The 16,092-nt window shown below is 36.4% G+C and overlaps 1 protein-coding gene across 1 annotated transcript; it reads right to left on the reverse strand.

Annotated features, from left to right (window-relative positions):
• Nucleotides 1-3,384: 3,384 nt before the first annotated feature.
• On the reverse strand, nucleotides 3,385-16,069 carry NFIL3 (nuclear factor, interleukin 3 regulated). Its single transcript, XM_042023396.1, has 2 exons — nucleotides 16,025-16,069; nucleotides 3,385-7,366 (listed from the first exon to the last, which is right to left on the reverse strand). Exon 2 carries the CDS (start codon nucleotides 7,172-7,174, stop codon nucleotides 5,801-5,803), a length of 1,374 nt encoding a protein of 457 aa, XP_041879330.1. The 5' UTR covers nucleotides 7,175-7,366; nucleotides 16,025-16,069; the 3' UTR covers nucleotides 3,385-5,800.
• Nucleotides 16,070-16,092: the final 23 nt, after the last annotated feature.

The raw sequence follows: 16,092 nt of genomic DNA on the forward strand, positions 1-16,092 counted from the left end.
AGAGGCTGAGGGGTGACTTCACTGCTCTCTACAGCTTCCTGAGGAGGAAGAGTGGAGAGGGGTTTGCTGATCTCCCTGGGATCCAGTGACAGGACATGTGGGAATAGTTCAAAGCTGCAACAGGGGAGGGTTAGAGTGGACATAAGAAAATATTTCCTTACTGAGAGCGTGGTGAGACACTGAAACAGGCTCCCTCCTGGTCAGTGCCTTAACAGGAGGCATTTGGACAATGCCCTATATGATGGGCTTTAACTTCTGGTCAGCCCTGAAGTGGTGAGGCAGTGGGACTAGATGATCATTGTAGGTCCCTGATAACTGTAAATATTCTATTCTAATACCTGTCGATACCATCAAATAGGCGCTGTCTGCCCTCCTGTTTATTTTCAGTGACACAAATTTTATTTCATGAAAGAAGCTAAAGTTTGCATTTCTTAAAGTAATCTCATTACACTTACAGAAAATGAGAAAATGTAAACAATTCCTTCCAGTCCCATGTAATACTGATAGTTCATATATATTGTCTGTTATATACTTGTGCAATATAGTTTTGCTTACATATATTTTTGATGTTTGCTTGTTCGCATTTTTAACCATGAGGCTTTTTTAGAACATATGCCACCAAGTTTTTTATTGAGAATGAGAACTTTGAGGGCATGTATTGTCTATTCATGTGTAGAGTGTCAAGAACATAGAGAAAGGATAACAGTGTTCTGCTACAATGGCCCTCACTGCATTTTATCATCTTTGCAGCTATTTGGTGATAGACAATATTGTCCTTTGATATTTTCTGATTTTTATAGAAACCATTAATATCTCAGCTTTCAGGGTTTCATAACACAACTGCCGTGGAAATGAATACAGTATGTTCTCAGTATATTTATATACCAAATTTAAGAGAATTTTTGTAGGTCCAAATTGTTAGAAACTTTAGTGTCATGCCTCAGAATGTAGACGTAATGGATATTGAAGCTGGCACATACGGGTAGCGGGGTACCCTGATTGTTTTACATGTGTAAGTTGTTAACTAAGATGCCCATTCAAGCATTTGCACATCCGAGAATAGCATGAAAAAGTCTAAGAATTGGATAACGTTTTGAGTTGTGCATCGATTTGTAGGGGGCATGAGGGATGGTGGTGAAAAAATTGACCATGTTATCTGAATGCTGGTAGTATTAGACGGCCTTTTAGCTTCCTCAGAACGTTTGGGCTGATGCGGGCTTTTTCAGATAAGATCTCTTTCAGATGCACTAGAAGCAGGAAGGATGCTTGCATGCAGGAGACAAACCCTCATCAAATCATGGCAGAGTTGTATGTCCTGCATTTGTTCTTCCCAAGCATTTCTGTTTGTAATCCTGTGGAGCTCCACAGTGTTTAAGGAGAAGGAATTACCATAACTCTAGTGACAGCCATTGTGATCAGCACACACGTAATAGCTGGTCAACTCATAAAAAACATGGATGCATTCCTACTGTTTTTTGGAGTCCTGAAATGAAACGTCTTCTGACACTTTCAAGCAAATAAACAGTATGCCTCTATTCTGACCTTTAGCTCCTAATTCACTAAGTCCTTCTAGAGCTATCATTGAGTAAGTCTGGCTGCCTTCTCTTTCGTAGTGACAAAGTTCTCTACAGCTCCAGTGATATGAATAAAGTGACTTATACAACACTGTTTTGTCATGAGAGTTAGCCTCAGAGATAGAACAATCAGTAGGAGTCTGGGCCAGGAGGGAACTGTGAAGTGTCTATCCTGGTGATGTTACTCCGCTTGAGTGAGTCCTTCATTGTACACAGAAAAAGTCTACTTCATCAAGGGAAGTAGAACTTAACACTGAGTTAAAAGCCCTAGGATTCTGCCTACTGTTTTTAACTTTTGATTTGTCACTGTAATGGAACAATATGTGTTACTTGTTCTTATGCAAGAAATACCAAAAATTCTTTTGTTGTATTTTTGTAGTTACTAATCTTGTATTGTGCAATAAGCTATAAAAGTATTTTTAAAACAATATGGTAATAATAAAGGCCATATTAATTGGATTCTCTGAGTTTCTTGCTAAATTCATTGTACACAGTTTTCAACAGCATGTTTATGTACTAGCAAGCAGAAAAGATTTTTAGAAGTTGGTGTTTTAACCAAACTTCAGGAATGTGTTTATTGCACAATTTTGCATTTAGGTTCAACAGATTCGTTTTTGGTCTCATAAGCTGCTCAAATAGACATTAGGGAGAAAATAATGAGAGAACAATAATCAGGAATTGTCAGTTACCTGTCTCCTATTCATGAACAAGGGGATATTTGGCTGTACAGAATACTAATAAAATTTAAATATCACATGCAATATATAACTTTTACTGAAGGCAGAAAGTTGAGAGTATTCAGAAAATCATGTTTGGGCTCAGTATATGTATGGGAATTTCACTTCTCTATCAAAATATTGGCATTGATAGAACATGAGGCTATATTACTGTGTTTATACATAATTAAGTTAGGCAAATTTAACAAAGGAGCTGTATTCACACTTCACAGTGTTAATTAGCCACTAGTTGATATCACTAGGAAAAAGTTTATCTTGCTAATTAACAGTCATTTTTCAGACTTTTCTTAAAACTTTCTATGCAACCCTTCACACTAACAATTATCATAAATGAGGATTTATATTAAGTCTCAAAGTTACCAGTTTCTGCATGTGGCCTTCCTTAACACTTGCATTGGAAGACAGACTAAAATGAGAAAGATTCCCCTTTTGCCATGTTTCATGTTGTTTTGTCAGTTACTTGCTGAGTTTACAAGAGTTTTTTTAAGTTAGAGGATGTTATGCCAGTTTATACACACTTAGATAAAGCCCATTTTTTGCTCAAAACCAACCTTCTGATGCCCAGCTGAGAGATTAGATGACCAGCCAAGGATACTCTTTCCATGGAGGCTGATTGTTTCCTGCAGTGCCAGGAAGGCAGGTTGGAAGAGCACAGCTATCTGGTCCTACACTTACATAACCATGTACCAGCTGAAGGCTGGAGCAGGGCAGTCCCACTGCATCTCTCCCTCCCCGCCCCACAGGGTGACACTCCATCTTTCCCATTTCACACCCCAAGGGAAGCAGGCTGAAGATGGGCAAGGAGAGTGAGGGCTCTGGGTGAGGAGGCCATCTACACAACAGTTACTGCAGCTGAGGGGTTCAGGGTTGGCAACTGTAGCCAATAGTGGGGCTTTGCATGTACCGCCCACACTCCTGCAGTTTGTACCTTTAACAGGTATGTGAAAGATATTCCAGGTGTTAGATGGAGAAACAGCAACTTCAGCACAGGAAGATTTGTCATCATCTTAAGATAATGCCCCTGTGTTAAACTATGACGATGAACATAATAGAAAAGCATGTTGTAGGTTAGATCTGGTTTTGAACAAAAGACAAATTATTTATTTCTTTCTTCAAATGAAGCATAACACTAAGGTATAAAGGGAGTATAAATAACATCTGATTGTGCTCCTAAGCTCCATGCTATAACTTTCTTGCAATGACATCCTTCAACAAATTAACTACATCATTACTGTTAAGTATTAATTGCACAAAACAGATACACAAAATATATAATGAGCTAGAAAGAGGACAACATTCTTCCATTATGACAAACAATTCTAACAAGAAATGGAAAAGAAAACCAATAGATCTAGGCATACACTGATGGCAAAACTGAGAGTTTTAAGTCCTCTCTTTGAACACATTACATGTGATAAATAATATGCAAAATATTTAAAGAATTTTATTGTTGCTTACAGAAGATACTTAGCAAGCAAGGAGACAGTAGCAATCACTGCCTCATGTCTCATATCCCCATCATTCAATGCAAATTTTTACATTTCATGCAATAATCCTGAGCTTATTTTCAGTAACATTGAAATGTCATCTATGTTAATTACCAAATACATACAGAGCCCAGCTATGGGGTCTATTGTATTATTAAGGCATGAAAAAAGAATAGCAGTTTATCAACTCTGAATGCCACAAATACAGCACAGCAGTTAGAAGGCTCAAAAAAGCTCAGAAAGTACCAGTGATTTCTGTGCAAAGGTCCTCCCAGAACACAACTAAATCATCAGCTCCTGAAAAGGCACAGAATCAAATCCTGTCCTCACTGACATCAGGGAGTTCTGCCATTGCCTTGACTGCTGGACCAAGCTTCAGAGCTATCAGGAGTGACTCAGACTCCTCTTCATATCCCCAAAAAATTGACAAACTTCCTCTCACTCAAGTCAAGTATGAATTTAAAAAAACAATACCTACATATTGTTTTGTTCATTAGTATTTTAAGCCTATGGAAAGGTTCAATTCATTATACAGTATGGCAATTAATAAAAAGCCTTTTCAGGAAAGGCTTATTTGTTAGTCTGATTTATTAGTATGCTAAAAGAAGGGGCAAGTATCATGAAAAGAACCTCTGCCAAGTTTATGCTCTATTTATAAATTATTTTTAATTTTAAAATGGAAGATTTTGGTAAGCCAAACCAAGGATATGTGATACAATTCTAGACTCCATGGTTCAATGGCTCTTCTGAAAGACAAAGAGCACCACAGCCCTGTCCAGTCATTCAGTGAAGAACTCATCATCTGCATAAGTTGTAAGGAGCTAGCAGTGTCTAGCTTGTGTAGTTCATCACATAGTCTCTATTCTACATTTGAGAAGTTCTTGCAAAATGCCCTTTAGCAAGCCACGGTATTCCAGTTCAGTTAATTAAGCCATTGAAACCAGGGACAAATTGCTGGCAAGACTTCATGCATAATTGCATTATGTCCCATTCTGGGAACTAAAATAGCAGATGATCTCCTCTAACTCTGCAACTGCTATTGCCTAGCCTCTGTGTAAGTATTTACCTAGCTGAGCTCAGAGTTTACAAATCCAGTAGCCTTATACTTCATCTACAGGTGGCCCACAGTCTGCCATGGACAGAATGCTGGTATGCAAGAGGGGTGGACTTTCCATGCCTGCACCCCTTGCAGATGCAAGCCACCCCTTGGCAGAGATGGTGCTGTCCAATTCTGTCACTGCAAGGCTCTGAAAACTTTGCAGATGCACAAATCTGACTTAACTAATTTCACCTCAAACACCAAGTCATAATATTGAAAAATTGTTTGTCACACTAAAACATTCAGGAAACTCATTACTGTCTCATTTGAGATTGAAGGAGAAAAAAAGGTTGTTGATATTAGTTACTGGGTTAGAATTTGCAGGGGTTTTGGTTAATTTCTACTAACAAATAAGTTAAAGAAGGCTAAGGCTATAAATTGGTACTGTTTCATTTATAAATATTCACTTCTCTTCTAAAAAACATGTTAAGGAAAAAGGTGGCCAGAAGGATCACACATGTTGTAAATTGTAATTTGGTTGTTAGGCTGTAAAAACCAAAAATGTAAGTGAAGTTGAGCACAGTGTAAGAAAAAACCCAGTTTTTAACTAACAACTTATTTACAAGTTCATAAAATCAACTGAACTGGAGTAGATGTTCTATGTTTGTCACCAATATTTTATTGTAACTGGTAACTTGCACGCTTTGTAGTAGAACAAAAAGAAATTAAAGTTCACTATATACAGCCTTTGTACAGGCTACTTGACTATACTCAAGGCATAGTGATCATAGCACAACCTAGTCTTCATAATAATTTGTGCACAAAAAGACACCAATCAGACATTATGTGAACATTACAGTGAAATGACATCACAAGTCCAGTGAAAATTCAGCATCATACAAAACATATTGATCTACTGCAAATGACATCCTTTAAAACAATAAGCCTTTATTCAGTAGTAAATTAACCAGAGTCTGATGCAGAGATTTGTGTAGTTATAAGTCTTTTAAGTGAAGCAACCTCTGCAGATAAGTTTGCTATGCCCTGCTTCAAATAGAGGTTCTCTGACTCAGAGACATTGTAGATATTGTCTTTTATTTCAACAACTCCAGTTTTGCAACCGCTCTGAATTTTAACATTGAGCTCCTTCTGATGCCAGAGTTCTGGTTTAAGTGACCAGTCTTGGATATTAGTCACTTGAACCGAGAAAGGAGTGTGAGAAGAATGCACCAAGTTTTGCGCACCATGTTTTTCAAGCTCAAAATGTCTTTTTGAGGACATGTCAATGGGTGACGACAACTTCTGCGTTGCATCATAGTCATTATCCATTGCTTCCACTTTAACTTGCATGGCTTTGGCTTTGATTCGAAGTTTGTGAGGCAAAGCTGAAGAATTCACTTCTGGAACTTTAACTGTTGCACGAACATTTTTATGCTCAACTGGAGAATGAATTGGACCCTTAGGAACCTGCTGTTCGTCTTCTCCATCAGATGACTTTCCAACTACACCATCATCAGTTTCTGATGTTCTTGGGGAATTACTGGAGGACCTATTAACTTGCAAGAGAGGAGGAGAATGCGAGTACACATTAAAGGTAGCTCCCATGTAGTTTGGATATATGGATGCTTTATATGAACCTCTGTCATCTCTTGGCTCTCTCTCTAATTCCATGGGCTCCTGCTTTATAATCTGGAACTTATTTTCGGGACTTCTACAGTTGCTTTGTATACGACTTGGTTGGGTATGCTCTACAGTTGATGTTTCAGATACATCAGACATTGAGCTTTGAGGAGAATGTTTAATGACAGAAATACAACTGCTACCAACTATAGATGGTTCATGTTCATCTACAAATGAGTTAATATTTGATTTGGAACTCTGATAATCTTGAAAATACACAGTTGTTGAGCTACTGAGTTTCTGTATCTCTTGGGCATAGGCTGCAGAACTAATTAAACCAAACTTTAACTTCAACGAAAGCAGCTCTGCCTTCAAAGTGGCATTCTCTTCTCCCAGTGCAATTAGTTTGTTCTCTAAGACAAGGTCATTCAGTCGTCGCTTTTCACGAGATCTTTTGGCAGCTTCATTATTTTTCCGCCTTTTCTCCCAATACATAGCATCTTTCTTTTCATCTGGAATGAATTCTCGCTTTCTCCGGCAAGCTGAAGATTTGCTCTTTCCACTACTTGCTTCAGTAAGAAGTATATCTTCATTTGTAGACAATTCTTCAGATACTTCTGCTAAGGTCGACTTAAGTACCATGATTTTGTCCACGCTGCTGCTTGTGTCAACAGGTCCATGCTCCTTTTTAAGGGTCTGCATTTTTCTCAGCTGCATCAGAAACAATTTGCAGAAGATCTACAGTATGCAACAGAGCAAGCTATCTCCGCAGTACTTCTCACTCCACAACTCGATAAATACAGTAATTTTAAATCCACGCACATTCTTCCTTTTCTTTCATAATATCAGACAGAAGTTCCGTCTAGAACAAAATTTCTTAGTAGATTCAATGGGAATCTTCTTAAAAACCTGAAATAGAGAGAGAATTTTATTACTATTTAGGAATTGCTAGACACGCAAAAGTAGCTTTTGACAATAGTTTAAATCCAGCATTTGGTTCATTAAACCTGCTGCAATATGAAGACCGCTCAACACTGAAACAACTGATATTCTAAATTTCATGATATACCTAGAGGTAGCAGATTTGCTTCCAAAACAAATATTATATGATCCAAGGAAAAATCAATTCAAAAATATTTGAGTTTTGACCCTACAGTAATGCTGTCACAGAACCTTACATGATATTGCCAGCCAAACTAAAACCACCAACACTTAACACTCTAGAACACCAAGCACGTTGATGAGCAGCACTGCAAAGTATCCTGTTCCACATTAAAGCATCTCTTCTGAAAACAGGTGTGGTGTATGACTTAGAAATGCAATATATTTGGATCCTTCATGGATTAAAAATAACATAAGCTGATTTTGAGAAGCTGGATGGCTTTCTATTGTCTTAAAATACCACCACTATCCATTATATCTATTAAGCATTGTATCCATCATAGTAATTCAAACTAGCAAGTTCACACACATCATTTGGGCAAGTACCTAATGATTAAAAAATATTGACAAAAAATTGTAATTTTCTCTTACATCTTACAAAAAAACCTTTAAAATCAGTATTGAAAAAAACATTTAATTAGAAACTTGCATTTGACAAATAGTCTTATTATGTCAAAGTTTAATACCATTGAGGCATGGGCACCTCCACTAAACAGTATTTTCATTGAAGTAAAAGTTTAGACCCAGAAGTCTTACCATTAACAAAGAAAAACTAGCTTAACCTTTAGCTTCAGAGATTTTAATCATTAAATTTGAACTTAGGAGTTTAAATTGGCCTTTGTTTTATTTAGCCCCTTTTAATGCAAAAATATTTTTTCTCCTAAGATCATTTGGTCTTGATCTTAGACACAGCTTCTCAGTATATCATTTTCCACAGTCAGTTATGTTCCTGGTAAAATGAATGTAGTATGCCAAGTGCTTTTATAGAACTGACTATTGAGTCAGCAATCATTCTTGTCTGTACAACCCAAAAAAAAAAAGAAAAAAAAATTAAATAATCAGCCACTTCAGATTAATGTCTCTATTTACTGGGACTGTTTTTACAATGACTAATGAAACTAATTTTAACATTAGCAGTCAAGAAAGTTATAAAAGAATTAATGAATTGTATTCTGCCAGTTTCTCTTGTCTTTTCCAGAAGGCGAAGTGGAATGAGTGATGTAGTAACAATTAAGCAGGGTCATAAAGACCAAGGTTTCAAGCTGGGTTCTGTGCCATCAAACCATGCCAACTCTTCTGTCATGAAAAAATTAACACATTTAATAGAACAACTAAGTAGAATTTCCTAAAATTCATGGTTAATTACTGACATGTAACTATTTGTCTTCGATAATACAGCCCTAATGAAAAATAGTTAGAAGTCAGCCACACCAAAGACAGCTTCTAATATTTTAGTGGAAAAGCAGCACCACAAATTGCCATGCTTGAAAAGAAGAAATATACCTCTAATACACAAGCAGTTACATAGTTAGACCCTGATCCAAAATTCTAAGTGGAGTCAAAAGGGAGCTTTCTGTCAAGATAGACAAGAGCTGGATCAGGTTCAAAACAAAAAAAATGAACTCTACAGCAAAGCAACATCTGTGTGTCCAAACTTTCAGTACAGTTTGATTTGCTGAAGTACATGTATAGATATTTTGTCCATTTTACTGATACATGTAATCAATTATTTAATTGATATGTATACAATTTTAACCCTAGTGCAACTCAACACTTCAAAAATCATTGCTGAAAGTGTAAAACAAACAAACAAAAAAAAGACCACTTGACCTTTTGTCATATGAGTAGAATATTCAGTCTCCGTAACATCATTTTACATTAACAGAATACTGTGACTTTATTTCATTATCCTGTGGAACTGGGAGCACACATTTGCCGATCCCTAATATCTTGATACACTGCAATCACTGTATTCAGTTGTACCAGTAGCAAACACCTTCCATGGCACACAGCAGGAAACAGTGTATCATGTACTGAATACGTATGAAATCATCACTCGTCTCTTAGCATCTGTATCTCTGCCAACTCTCACCTAAGCAAAAAGTGTTCAAAACAACTTCTGTAAAATTTCATGTCCTGACCAATTCAGGGCTCTTATGGAACAATACTAGAGAGCTACACTTAAACCCAAATGTTTGTTCTCCCAGAAAACACTCATGAATATGCATACATCATCACTATTATTACACTATATATGTAATAGGTATTTTCCATATACCTAGGTATATGGTATATTAGGTATAATATCTAAGTATATTCCATATACCCTAGAACATCTATACTTGCTTGAATTGGTAGCAACAGCAAGGAAGTACTTATAGAACCACTGGATATTTTAGAAGAAAAAAACCCATGCCTACACAGATTTAATACCTTTTTTCTCCCTATAAGATTCCCATCTTTCATTTCAACATGATATAAAAGCAATGTTTAGTCTTGAACAAGACTGTATTAGGATGAGAATTCAGACTGTGTCTTCCTGTATGGTGCCCAGCTCAAAGTTATTCCACTTCAGTGTTTGTCCAACATTGTGGTCTAGGAAAAATACTAATAAATGGTAATAATAATTAGCAAAAAGTTTTTGGATTGTGGATTGATTTTTTCCCTAAATGAATGTCGACTAATGTCATAGTTCATCAATAGGACCATACTGATGGATAAAAACTCGGCTGCATGTCCAAATATCCACCTGCAAACCTAACACTGGTACTGAGCTGCACTTAGCCCAATAACCTGCAGAGTTCATGCGCCTTGTTCCATAGGACATCTGCAGATTGTACACTGGAATGGCCAATCTGCTCACTGTAGCACTATTAACTCCCTTTTTGGCCAGTCTCCCTCCTGTACACATTGTTCCTGGCACAAACAAACAGAACTTAAGTAGCATGCAATCTACAGCAAATATTAAGCATGTATCAAAATGACCGTGTTTTTGCACGCAATATTCAACTTTGCTCTCTGCCAGAGTCCATCAGTAAAGCTGTCGAGACAGACATGTAACCCACTGACATAGTCATATGGGTTTGCTCTCCATGCAGTTAGACCTAATGCCATTACTTTAGTGAATTAACAAAACAACAATAGATCTTTAACGCTTTCTATATTGCTCGAGCACTTTTATTATGGTAACTGGAATATTATGGCAAACTGGAATTTACAAACAGGAGTCAAAACCCTTGTTTATGAATACTTCTACATGTGGATCAGCCCAATGCTGAGTCTGTAAACAAATTAAATTCCATCTGATGAAAATGGCAACATGCCTTCAATGGAACCAGCCATTTCACTTCACTTTACTTGCATTTTATAATTCCACTGGAAAACATGAGTATTTACACATAAATTAATGAACTGTAATGATTCCTCTGACTACATTTCAAATTCCAATATTTTCCCTTATGACTAATTTTTCAATTGCTTTATCACTCCCTCATAAAGTGTAATAAAACCAACATTTGGTTGGTTGATGTTAATGGCATTGAGTGCCAATTCTACAATGTAATAACACTCGACCCTATTAACTTAATTACAGAGCCAGTCTTGCTCCCACAGCAATTTTGCCATTGGCTTCAACAGAAGCAGAATACAATCCCAGATCCAAGTATTAATGAGACTGTTGTATAGGACTCATGCTATTGAAGCAAAAAATTATGTATGCAGAAATCACAAAAAATTAATTTATTTGTGGGACTTAAAAAAAATACTGAAGTGACAACATAGCACATTCAAGATCTGATCCCGGGGATTTTTGTATTCTCACTGTAATAATAACTGAAAGGTCTCAAAGGTTGCAGGACAGGGCCACAGTCTTTCTTCTGTGTAATTTAATTACATAAGTCATGTCTGCTTTAGGGAATGCATGTGGACTTCGTCATGTACCTAAGCTTCCCCATAGAATAACTGCACGTTTTTATTTATACTTAGCAAAATAATTCATGCCATTTCTAAGCATAATCTTTCAAACATATCCTAGGATAAAACGACTGTTTAATTCTACAGCTCTAGCGTTTTGATAGTGATTCTATCAAACTAAATGAAATCCCATTTCTAGCATTGGATGCTCAAACACAATTCAATTTTGTATCATTGTGTCTATGAAAAAAATATATATCAGTCCTTTAAAAAATGGAATAAAAATTAGGTATAGCTTCTTGTTTTAGAAAAAAACCACATGCCTCTATCATCACCACCACTATTTGGCACACTCTAGAAAAACAATTGTGCTCGTATTGATGTCTCTGCTTACTTTTAGTTGCTGTTGTCCATGTTTTGAATAGGTATCATTAATTATATTACTGCCACCATTCTGCCAGTTTATCAATTTTGAAAATCTGGCTACATACCAGATGAGCTGCTATAGAAGTTCTTTATAGATTCCACAGTCACCAGTTTGCATTCCAAATTTTGAAAAACTGAAAGATACACTTTGCACTTTTATCTTCTGACATGTTCTAAAAACAGTTGCTATCTATCTCACTACTTTTATGAGGCACAGAAAAAACATCATTCTCATTGCACATGTGGGACAGGAAGCTGAGTTTAAGCTCAGGTGGTGCATGCACAGCCTCCCTAAACACTGCTGAAAAATTTTGGAGTTACTCTACCTCTACTGCTTTCCACAGACAAAAATTATGCCACAAAATTCTGCACCTATGATTAGGTCTATTATAATTCAGAAATCCTCCCCAACAGAGAGGATTTCCAATCTCCACTGAAATCCTTCAACATACTTCTTCTTGCCCTTTACTGACAACAGTTCGTAAGTTTATGTTCCTGTTAAAGAAAAGGAATGCTGACTACTCTGGAAGAGTGATATTCCTGGGACAGATTTGTGGGCCAGAGGGTAGAACAAATGAAGCTAAAACTTCTTGAAAAAACCTAGGTGACTGCATTTTATGCTACGATGGACAGGTTATCCACGGTCACAAAGGGGAAAAGCATTTACAATACAAACATTACCACCAATTTCTGCTGTTACATAGTAACACACGTAAGGACCATTAATATGCTACAATAACATGGAGCAATGCACAACTATTGATCCTGTACACAGTGTCTTTTTCCTACAACTTCATGGACATCTTAAGTGCTTACTGTTTCAGGACCAATGTGTAATTAGGTCAGTGGAACACTGATGATGATAGCTTTGTACAAGATGACCCACTTTTACTAAAATGTTGATCGTGTTATTGAAAGAAAAAAATGGAATATGTCCACAAAATATATTCCATTGGGCCCATCAGAAATCATTTATTATGACACTGTTCAATCAAATTTAAGAAAAGATGAGTAGGATTATCATGGAACTTGAAATACTATTGCAAATTCATATTACCTGACTCCACGTTGTAGCCACAAAGCTGATGTCATATCTAATTTTTACAAAAGGCTTTCATTGTTAGAAAAATTACTTAAGTTACTGTTTATCTTAACTACAAATTAACTCTTTAAAGTGCAGCCTGCTTACCAAAGGTAAATGACACAAAAACAATTAGTATTTGGAGAGCACAAAACATATGTTAAGGGTAGCTGTTGTTCAAAAAAAGTCAGTCAAGCTCAATAGGTGCAAATTTGCCCCATATTTTCTTCCATTTCCTTATGAAGCCAGTATGATTCTGCTAGATCTGTTCATTTTTCCCAAAACAAGGTCTGGTTTAAATGGTGAAAAACAACATCTAAGTATATTACTAATTGCACCAGGAAAAAATTTAAAACTGAGAAGGAAATATATATATATAAATATTTAATTTCATATATATAATATGTATAGTATGCACATGTAAATATGCAATTTAATAAATATCATATCACCTTCCAGTATTTTTAATAAAACCTCAAGAGAAACAACTGTTACTGAAGTTACAGTTCTATGACAGTATGTTTCTCATTTCAGTAGCTACTTGACAGCAGGAAGAACTAGACTGCAAAAAGCTATAACTTAATAGCAACCATGTTCTGGAAATACAACCTCATGTTTCCCTTAGTTACAAACCATAAAAAAAAAAGGCCCACAAAATCAAATATTAATTATTCTGACAACAAATAGCTTTCTATTATTGAACTGTGTTCTTAAAATGCCAAGCATGGAGCAGACCTTCAGCTGACCTAAATTTATATGGCTCTATTTAAAGGCAGCAGAATTATGTCAATTAATCCCAGCTGATGCTCTAAACATGCATCTTGTTATATAACAACTGAAGTAAATATTAAAAAAAACACTGGCTGTAAAATGTTATCTACCACTCACTGCAAACAGAGCAGAGGAATAGCAATCTTTAGAGCTCCAATTCTGTGAGATGGTCCAGACCACTGCCCATGCTGAGCATTATTTTCTTTGGTGGGTTGCGTTCCACTTGTAAAAAGAAGACTTGCAGCACTGGCATATTGTCAGCTGTTGTGCAGACACCTCTGTAGCAAAAACTGGTTAATCATTCAAATATTGCAGGACAGACTGAAAATTACACCAAGGTGGAGCAACTCAAGAGAGGGAAAAAAGCCATGTCCTAAATAAGGCATTCCTTCTGATAGAATATAGATTTATTTAATATCTGTAATGAAATTCAATCTCATAGTATGCTATTTTGGACATGGACCAATTCAACAAGTGTATCAGGAAAAAACAGGGTATCTAAGGTGGCTTTAGATTAATTTCAGATCTACCTTCTAATACAGTTTTTTAGTAATGCTGCTTCTATCACATTTTTAGTCAAGACCAAGTATTCCCTTGCTTACACAATCTTATTTTTGACAGTCATGCTTATCATCAGTATTAGACAGTTACATTATCTTGTAGCTACTAAAAAAATATTTTCAAATACAGTAAGGTAATGATTTAATACTGTAAAATACTAACACAGAAATCAATTGTCATTTTCTTTTAGAATGGACTGCAGGAATTGGCCATCTATTTGCATTTTTTTTCTATTACATAGCCTAAGCACATTTATATCTCATAACTGGCTATAATGATCATGGCAAGGTCACCTAGAAGAGTCAATTAAGCTGATGAGTCAGATACATTGCTTAACAGTGTGTAATAAGACTCAAACAGAGGATTTTATTGTTCATATTATTGCATCACAGTGATGTTATAACAGCAGCAAGATTGCCGGCTGGAAAAAAACTATTGCATAAGGATAGTTTGCATAACTATTTGTTAAAATAAGTCAATTTAAAATGAGTTAAAGGTTTATTTCATTTAAGAGTTTTATTTCAAGATAAAGGATTGGGAAAAAGCAGCATGGTACTGATATCTTCCTTAGACTCTATTTCAACAGAAAGAATGTCTGTATGTTCTACAAATTTCATCCAAAATAAGGCAAATACTGTTCCTTCTTAAGATGAGATAATCTGTGTGGAGGTCATGTAAGTTCATACTGCCCATGCAAAGACTCTTAGCTTTTTGACACCTTCACATCAGTTTCTTAAAAACAAACAAACAAAAAACCCAAACAAACAAACAAACAAACAAAGCCCTCCCCAAACCCCAAAAGAAAATGCAAAACAACCCCCACCAAAACAGCAGAAACTTGAGGCTTTGCATGCAAATCCAGGAAGCGGGATATTTTAAAAGCTAGTTAAGAGTCCTTTGGAGCATGAGTTAAAAATATAAAGTAAATGAAAGTGGAGGCAGAATATTCCAAAGCATGTTAGCACTTTAACAGTCAAAGACATCTGTAATTTGAGAACTTTTGTAACAATAACTGTTACTGCCAATGTTATTAACGATCCCTAATCAGTAGTCCTTGATCTTATTGGTTTAAATCATGTCTTTGGGCCAAAAAACCAAATCCTTATTCATTCAAGTTTCCCATCAAAGTCAACATTTTGGTTGAATAAGGACCATAAAAGCGATGCACGTGCAATATTTTAAACGAGGCTCTGGATTTAATTAATTACTGAGGAGGGCAAAGATAACTCAAAGTAGGTTACGTACACACTGGAGCAAACATAACGAAACTGAGTGCAATCATTCACGTTACAAGGACAATGAAAAAAAATAGGGTTGTTTTTAGCACACCAGTAACTCCAAAGGAGCCCACTATCAAGGCTGTACTTGGCCCCAACAATCAAGTAGCAGAAAAGTTTATGCAGTTACCAAGAATATTACATTTTTTAAATACTTTGCTGCGACTTCCTGCAGCAGGTACAACGAACATAAAGCCCGTGGTTGGGGTATTTATAGCTGGGAGGTTTATATATAGCTGGGAGGTTTTTGGTCAGAAGCACAGGGATGTTGATTTGATCTATTCGAGAACCGTTTTAGCCACCAAAAATTTTTTTAAAAAAATTTAAAAGATAAAAATCACCTCATATTGAAAGATAAGTTATAGCTAGCAACTTTCAAGCCACACTCCCGTCGAGGACACAGCACAAGCTGGCCCCGGAATATAAAACATACAGCCACTGCGACGCCGAAGTGACTTGGGAAAAAAATTACAGAATTGGGCAATGATGATTATTTCCTTCTTTTTTCTTTCTTTCTTTTTTTTTTTTTTTCCCCTTTATGATGTTGTTGTCGCTCGTTACGTAAGAAACGAACGAAAACGCCCATCTCGTGCCTACCTGCGAGGGCCTTTGTCTGACGATCCCTGCCTGCAGGCGACGGTGGGACTAGGGGGGTGATGGGCAGC

Source organism: Corvus kubaryi, unplaced genomic scaffold, assembly GCF_017639235.1.
Source record: "Corvus kubaryi isolate FWS band 111438036 unplaced genomic scaffold, C.kubaryi_AGA036_p1.0 37249, whole genome shotgun sequence".
NCBI classification, from domain to species: Eukaryota; Metazoa; Chordata; class Aves; order Passeriformes; family Corvidae; genus Corvus; species Corvus kubaryi.

Coding starts and splice junctions, on each gene's coding strand:
- NFIL3 (XM_042023396.1), bottom strand. CDS start 7,174: ATGCAGCTGAGAAAAATGCAGACCCTTAAAAAGGAGCATGGACCTGTT.